Source organism: Lepidothrix coronata, unplaced genomic scaffold (assembly GCF_001604755.1).
Source record: "Lepidothrix coronata isolate B3197 unplaced genomic scaffold, Lepidothrix_coronata-1.0 Scaffold24, whole genome shotgun sequence".
In the NCBI taxonomy this organism is placed as follows: Eukaryota; Metazoa; Chordata; class Aves; order Passeriformes; family Pipridae; genus Lepidothrix; species Lepidothrix coronata.
In genome coordinates, this window is record NW_016690204.1 from 2,704,198 (window position 1) to 2,712,744 (window position 8,547).

Consider the following 8,547-nt stretch of genomic DNA (forward strand, 5'->3'; position numbering starts at 1 on the left):
GCTTACCAAGTCCAACTGGCTGAGCAAAATTTAGAGCATATTTATTTATTTTTAATAATAACAATAATAATTGTAATTAATAATCAGAAAGACAAATTATTATTGCTATTGTTATTATTATTATTATTATTTAGATTAGATAATGTGGGGGTTGGACTAGATGAAATCCAGAGGTGCCTTCCAACTCCAACTATTCCATCATTATTATTATTATTATTATATTATTATTAAACTTCCCTTTCCAGAGAAGGACAACCACAGTTCCCTTTCCAGCTGTTTCATTCAAATCAGGCTTTCCCATCTTCCATCTAATTTGTCCTTATTTTGCAGCCAGTGTGGAACCAGAGCCCCGACATCGCCTCACACAAGGACCAGAGCAGCAGAGGTCCTTGTCACAGCCACTGATGTGTAGAAAGAACCCTCTTTTCCTGCTTTTTCACCCCTTGGAGGGGGCTCAGAGAAGGACAGCACGACAAGAAAGGGGCTGGACACCACATTTGGTTGTTGTGCCAAGAGCAGCACGTTCTGCCGCCCTTCCCTGATGATTCCATGCATCCCTGTGCCCCACTCAGAGCTGGCCTGAACACCACAGCCAGCCTTTGGCCAGTTTTCCAGCCAGCATTAACAAAACACGCCAGATCTCACCCCAAATTTTCAAGAATCACTGACTGAGGTGTCTGGAAAGGGCATTTCCCCAGCTGGCAGGTCGATGGGTCACTGAGTTTTGTCCCCTCCCCAGCACAGGCCTAATGAGTTGGACCTTCTAACCAACTGAAAGATAAAAAAAATCTTAATTGTTTTAATTCTCATTCTTCTAATTGTTTGACAGAGAAATGGCAGATTTGTTTCAATGCTTCTTAAATTGGTTCCTTTAATAGGAAGTGCTGCTTTACTCTACCCTTGTGCTTCCCAAACAAACGTCTGTGTTCCAAAAATATACAGTGTACACATCCTCTGTAGCTATAGATACAAACATTTACAAAGAAACAAGCAGGCTGGGGTGGAATAGCTTGGAAAAACCCAAAAATCACACGGGGCCTTTTCTCTTGGCCCCCCCAGAGCCAGAGCAGCTGGGCTCAGTGTGCCGGGAACACATCCAGGTGAAAAATGCACAACTGAGGAATATCAGACCCTTGGAGCAAAAGGATTCCCACACACAGCAGAGGTTTGGAGTTTCTGTTGCATATTCCCACCCCCTGTTTTGTCCCTTAGTATCTGCACCCCACGTCCAAACCTTCCACGCCTGCTGCCAAAGGGCCGATCCCTCACGCTCGGCTTCACTCCAGAGAGGAAAATGTGGTTCCCAGGACAGTTTGGTTTTATCTTCGAGGCTTCCCCAGGCTCCAGGGGAGCTGGGACACCGCGCAGCCTCGGTCCTAGCGGATGGGCCGGTATGGGAATGTCATTCCTGGAATGAAGGTCTGCACGGGGTGCGCCGGGAGCGCGGGGTGCGCCGGGAGCGCGGGGTGAGCGGCGTGCGCGGGGTATCCCAGCGGAGGGGTGTGGATGTGGGGGTAAAACCCTGGTGGCAGGGCCCCGTGGGTGGGCTGCTGCACTGGACCCGAGATCACCAGCTGGAGCAGGCTGTGGAGAGAAATCCAGACAGGAGGGAGGATTGTTAGAGCAGCTTCTGTGGTGAATCCAAGGGCGACTCGCACCCGACGCACAGCACAGCTGAGGGGTGAGGACAGGGACTCGATTATGCTCTTTGCAGCTTCCAAAAGACTCTTTTTTTTCCCCTTTTCCCCCCTCTTTTTTTTAAACTCAGTCGCTCTTTGCAAAGAGGCAAGAAGCAATTAAGCTTAGGGTCAGGTAATACAGGCAGGGAGTTGGGGATGGGACAACTGAGGGGCAGGTTCCTGGCTGGAATTTCATTTCCCTTTCTGTGTATTTGTTTTAACACAGGCTGGGCAAGAGCAGATATAAGGTGGGAGCCACTGAAATCCCCTTCAGTCAGGAGCCCAGGGAAGAAGTAACCAGCACTATGTCACCTGTAGCCCTGTGTGAGCAAGGGCCAGACTCCAGGAAGACAAATTTTTAGAGGAGATTTTGTCTCAACAGCCCTCAATGTCCTGGAACAAGCATCAAAAACAACACAGCTGCAGAAAGGTCTCTTACTTGTTATGTGGTAGCCTGGAGCACACAGTCCTCAAGTCATCTGAAAGAGGACAGAACACATAATAATAAGGATAAAGCAGAAATTAGAGTGATTTTCCTCTTTGCTGTCTTTTCTAGGAAGGTCAGATTACTGAATAATCAGTAATTCTACTGAGTAATTACTGAATAATCAGCAATTTTACTAAGTAATTACTGAATAATCAGCAATTTTACTGAGTAATTACTGAATAATCAGCAATCTGTCATCATCACCAGTCATCAACACATCCAGAATCCCATTCTCAGGCCCCAAAACCTCCACAGGGGAGAAAATGTTCTCCATCTCACCAGCCTTCCACACCAGCCACTTTACTGTATGTTTGACATTTAAGGCAGACCAAGCCTTAGGATGGATTTTCCAATGCCAATATACCAACAAGGAGTAACTAAGACACAGGAAACACAAGGCATGACTGCCCACTGAATATAGCATTTATGAGGAGAAAAGCATTAGGTCAAAGCAAGGCAAAGGTTACCCAATGCCTGTTTTGTCTTGGTTTGGTGTTTTTGAAACACTGACAGTGTAAAGAAAGGATTGGGTTGGTTTTGGGTTTTTTTGCTGAGATCTATCAACTAGAAATTGCAGCTTTTTTACCATCTCCAAACTTCTGCTCAAGCAGAATAACTAGAACCAAGGAATTTAACAAGATACCCTGCTGATAGAGTGCTTTCAGGAATAGCTGGAGAACAAACCTGCCTTTGCAGATAAAACCACTCCCAAAACACTGAGATATCTGATATTTCAGCAGCACCTTACACTGAATTACCTTCTACAGTAAGAGCAAGTGCTCAGAATGTTCCAGGTGAACAACTAAGAACCAACACAGCTGAAATAAAAGCCATCAGCTAAAAAAACTCCAATTTCTGCTTGTTCTTATTACATTTGGAGCTACTTTATAAAAGATTAGAAAGAAGAACACTGAAATTTGACCAGCAGCACTGGTTCAGCCAGGGCTAAAGCCTCAGGCACCTGCTTAGGCAGAGGCCACTCTCTGCAGTTGGGGTCTGCACCAACTGTCCCAGTGGTTGGGGAGCTTTAAGCCTTCTGGTCACACCCAAATATATAACAAGAATATAACAAGAAAACAGCCTGTCTGCCTGACCCTGTGCTGTGTTGAGGCACTTCCCTTTTTCATCTCTGCAGGTCTTCTGGAAAGAACCGGCTTTGGAGACAGGAAAGCCAGACAAAAAAACCACATTAGCAGCCTTTTTTTAACAAGTTTAACTGAAATTGCACACACTGTAATGGGGTCTCATTACAGGTGAGCTGAATGCCCAGAGGTTCCAGATGAAGTGTGCTTGTTTGCTTTACAAATTCTTTGTCTAGCACACCCCCCCTGTGGGTTTATGTGCTTCATGGACTCTCCTCCAGCAGTCAAACTCAGAGATGTCAAACTGAGGCACAACTGGACAGTGCTTTTTAAATAGCTACAAGCAATTCTGAGGGGAACAAATTTGTCCCTGTGCCTGACACCCAGGTTTAACCCCCTTGTGCACACTGCAGGGTTGAGGATCAGTTCAAAGCAATGCATGTCACCTACATCAGTGATCTCTCTTATTCTCCATCCAGCTCTTTTTCCTGAGCTATTTCCTGCACTATCGCTTTCCAAGAGGGGCAAACTACTAATCCTGCTGTGAGCACGTTGATCTTCACTCCCCTCACTTCAAAACCCCCTCTTACAACTTCTGCACACTGGAGGAAAAGAATCCTGTGCCAGGGTCTGTGCCAGCCCCACCAACAACTCACCTCTAGTGCACAGGAGTGCTCCCGATGCCATGGCCACTTGCAAAGCCTGGGCCAGCCTGTCCAGAGCCAGTTCAATCTCTTTGGATGCATTGAGAGGATTGAGTTCATCAGACAGTCTGTTGATTTCCTCAACCAGCGGAACCACGTGGTCAAAGGGCACCAGCCCCAGGCGCCCGTAAAGGTTCTTCTCCGTCAAGTGCCCCTGAAGCATCATCAGAACCTGCAGGACACTCAGGTGCAGCTTTGAGTACAGCTGGTGGCAATCTTTGTCTTCTCCTGAAGCCGAGTCCTTGGCAATTTTGCTGGGAGCGTGTCCATTGGAGAGAGAGGCTTTCTTCTTCCTCTTGTAGGCCAGGGGGGCCTTCACGCACCAGCGGATCAGTCCGGTCAGCGGGGTGAGCTCCAAAAACCCTATGGGCAGGTTGGCTGCAATGGGAGTGTTCAGGAAGGTGATGAGGATCAAACGGGGGTCCTCAAAGATCCAGGAAACGATCAGCTCCAGCAGGTCTGAAGGAGGGATGAGGTCATCTGGAGAGAGGAAAGTTGGTGTTGGGTAAGCTGAGCCTTGCGCTGAAGCACGGGACTTTAATTTAGTCTTTAATTAGTCTCTCACACACACCCTTCCTGCACTGTCACAATGATGATTTCAGAGCCTTCCCAATTCTGCTCCTTTTCTCAAGACACAGAGAAGATACAACCATGTTCCTGCCAACTTCACCTTCTCCACCTATTCCAAAGACACCACCAAATCCCAACATTTACCCCCTCTCCCAGCAAAGCTTCTTTTGTCATTTTCTTCTCTCCCACCCATCATCTGCTCATTTCTTCCCTAAATTCAGTCTCCCTTTATCCCTCGCCACAGGAAGTACAAGGGGCAAGGGAAATAGGAAAAACTTGTTGGGTGAAGAGAAGGAAGTGCCAATCATTCAACTCATTTCCTTTAAGACTTACCTAAACAAACATGTTTAGGTAAAACAACGTAATAATATGATCACATGACATGTACAGGATTATAAGATTATGTAAAGCTTCAAGTAAGAAGTGAAAGGTGCTCATGAACTTGACTACAGACAAGAGAAACCCTGACTTGCCAGTAATCATCCTGTCCACAGGATGGATTGCTGGATTTGAAGAGCAAGCTCCCTTTTCCTGGGTCACCAAAAACATCTCAAATAAATGAAGGAATGAAAAAATTACTTCCTATAACTCATGCTGTGTCCTTTCTGGCATGTCTTTTAATTACCTGGATGAACTTCCAAGTGGTTGCACAAAACAGATATAAAAATACTGAGATACAAAATACACTTTGAGCTCTAACAAATACTTAAAAAAACCACCATGAAGACTAAGCCTCTCCCTCACCCTCAGTAATGCCAAGCTGTTTATCTGGAGAAGACCATGCAAAACTTTTCCTTTATTGATAACAAACAGCATTTGCTTTTCTGGATTATAGGTGATGTTGGTATTTAGTGTATGGTTGTCCCCTGGTCTACCATGAGCTCTCTGTTACTGAGTAAAGCTAAATCAAACTTATTTTAGACAACCTCATGTGTCTGATTAACAACCACCTCAGACAGGTTGTATCACTGGCAGTCACACTCATACACTGGAGATATGCTGTTGATTATGTATTTCTTGTCACTGCTCCACAGAAATCCTGCTCTGGCTTGCAAACATTCAGAATTTGTGTTTCTCCCCTTTTTGGAAGGAATCAGGCTGACAGGCAGCCCTGAGTCTACCTCAGGTCTGACTGCCCAGCCCAGACAGATCAGCTTTCACTCCCAGAGCTGCTCAGTCAATAAGGTCCCCGTGTCCTTTGCCCTCTGTGGGGGACAATGCCCTTTGTGTCAGGTGTTACCTGGCTGCTTCTCCAGCAAACACTCTCTTTTATCCAGAGAAGCTGTGGCTGCCCCAGCCCTGGAAGTGTCCAAGGCCAGGTTGGACAGGGCTTGGAGCAACCTGGGCTAGTGGAAGGTGTCCCTGCCCATGCACAGGGGGTGGAACAAGATGAGATTTAAGGTCCCTTCCAACTCAAACTGTTCTTGGATTCTATGACTCAGCCACGGAGTGGTTATTTTTATTCTTACCCCAGTGCCAGATGAGGCAACAGCCACACCCCTGAGCTGCTTCTGGCAATAATTATTGGTAACACCTCTTTAGCATCCGAGCAGTTAATTCTCTTGCAACAGTTAATTTGTGTTGTGTCGCACCTCTTACTTGGAAAGACACAGCTGGGAAACACTTACCTGAAGAGAGGTCATAGAGAGCTGTGACAGATGTGATGAACTGGCAGCAGAAGCGAGGGCTGGCACTGAAGATCTGCTTCAGGGTCTGGATGGAGCCTGGCACCAAGTTGCAGTAGTCGTCAACCAGTGCCCGGGCCAACCTCACACAGAACACAGCAGGGGTTCTCTGAGGGGGTGGCACATGAGGAAAGCAGATTAAACCCTGTCACAGGGCTGCTTCAACATCTGTGTCCCCATTTTCCCAAAAGAGTAGTGTGCTTTCTCTCTCTCAGCATATCAAACATCCACTCGGCCAGAAATAAAATCACTATATCTCAATATAAAAATAGGTGGTAATAATTCATGCTTAAAGTATCTGTGGTTTAAAATTAAAACCTTTCAAATCAATATTGTGACTTGGAGATTTTTTTTTACTACTTCAGTAACATTTCTTCCTTGAGAGGGTGGGGAGGCCCTGGCACAGGTTGCCCAGAGAAGCTGTGGCTGCCCCATCCCTGGAAGTGTCCAAGGCCAGGTTGGACGGGGCTTGGAGCAACCTGGGTAGTGGAAGGTGCCCCTGCCTGTGGCAGGGGGTGGACTGGATGGGCTTTAGGGTCCCTTCCAGCCCAAACCATTCTGTGACTCCACAATTCTAACACAGTTCTGGAGTTCAATTGGTTCAACCAGTTCAGTGACCTCCCAGTCACACCTGATATTTTTAATGTGGAAAAAATTCTGTGCAATCCTCACGCCTTTTAAAAGCTGCAATCTGCAAAAAAATACACCTTCTCCTGCTATCCAGGTTACATCCCATCCTCCTGTCCAAAGGCTCACCAGGTGGGAAAAGTGACCCCAAGGAAAAATTGCTGGTCTTACTTCTCCCACCTTTCCCTCCCAGCACATTCTTTCTGCTCTTCCCCTTCCATCAAAACCAGGTGACTTCTGCACATCCCATGAAGGCAGCAGGAACAAAGGTGCACTTCCCAAGGTTTACAGTGGGAAATCTCAACAGGAAAAGGGGGAGACAGAGGAGATCCCTGACATACCACACTCATGGAAGACAGATGCAGGTATTTTGTGCCCAAATCTCAAGAGAGATGCCTCTTCCATGCACAGACCTGCACATCAGGCAGGGTTTATTTCCCAAACTCCTTGGCTTCTTCAAGCAAGGTGACCACAAACTGCCAAGGTTTGTTCCCTCACTGAGCCCTTTCAACGTGCAGGGGGTTGGGGGGAATTAATAAAACTTTCACTGACAGTAAAAAAAAAAAACAACAAACCACCCACTTGTTTTTCTTCCATGAATGAATTGGCAAAAGCTCTTCCTGATGCTGGAGCACAGGAATGAACATGAGCACAGACGGGGGGGGGGCAGCTGTTTTGTCATCCGAAACCAGCACAGAGGAGCAGCTGACTGTGCCCAGTCACTGTATCCATCCTGGAACACTCCCTCACCCCCTCCCTGAGCCACCCCTGCCTGCACAGGAGCTGTACCTGCAGCCAGAAGGCAGCACACTCCAGCACAGGAACCCTGCACACAGCCACTGCCATGGACACCAGCTTCCCCAGCAGGGCCATCCTGCTGTCATCTGCCTTGTTCCCTTGGGGGCTGAACAGAGATGAAAAGATGATCTGCCGGACTGAGTCCTTGGTCTGCTCTTGGAAATAATTGCACATGATCTCAAGAAGCTGGAGTTCCTGAAGGGAGTTCAGTCTCTGAAAGAAAACAAAAGCAAAGCTGCAAAATACACTAGGGGTCTTGAAAAAGCAAGAAACAAGTGGAAAAGACAGGGGCAGTAAAGGCTGGGAGCCTCCTTCAGGTGTGAGGGACTCAGTCTTCAAGCATAGCACACACATTCAAGCTTTCTGAGCCACCACTGCATTTACCTGGTGACACTGAAAAGCTTTAGGTTGTATTTGAACACCTGGATACACAAGATTGGTGCTTGCTGCACCTGCAAGTGCTGCCCATGGACTGGGAGATGAGACTGACATTGCTGGGGTGAAAAATATTCTCTCCCTCTGCAAATAACAGCTCTGAGGACACTGCTGGGCAGCTGGCAGGGACACAGCTGGGCCCAGGAGCCCACCAGGCCCCAGGTCCATGCACCCCAATACTCACCAGCAGCTGTGGTTTCTCACTGCTGATCTCTGAGATCCCCATCCCACGCCCATCCAAAAAGCCTGGTAGGGCCCAGCTGCAGCACTGGGGGGCTGTGGGTGTTCCCAGGGCCCTCAAAGCCCACCACACCTCCTGAGAGCCCTGAATCCTGGCCAGCCCATGGGGGTCTTGTCAGCTACTGCCATCCCTGCCAAAAAACCCCTCAGTCACCAGCACCCCAGGGAGCCTGTGCTGTCCTTTTGGGGCCTGTCTTCAGCAGCAGCTCCTCAGGAACTCCATCCCTTTCTTCCAAAGCC

The 8,547-nt window shown here is 47.6% G+C and overlaps 1 protein-coding gene across 1 annotated transcript; it reads right to left on the reverse strand.

Annotated features, from left to right (window-relative positions):
- Positions 1-845: 845 nt before the first annotated feature.
- CUNH7orf26 (chromosome unknown C7orf26 homolog) lies at positions 846-7,842 on the reverse strand. The gene is made up of 5 exons (XM_017809007.1): positions 7,624-7,842; positions 6,151-6,316; positions 3,905-4,432; positions 2,119-2,158; positions 846-1,584 (listed from the first exon to the last, which is right to left on the reverse strand). The coding sequence occupies exons 1-5, from the start codon at positions 7,804-7,806 to the stop codon at positions 1,377-1,379; spliced, it is 1,125 nt and encodes a 374-aa protein (XP_017664496.1). The 5' UTR covers positions 7,807-7,842; the 3' UTR covers positions 846-1,376.
- Positions 7,843-8,547: the final 705 nt, after the last annotated feature.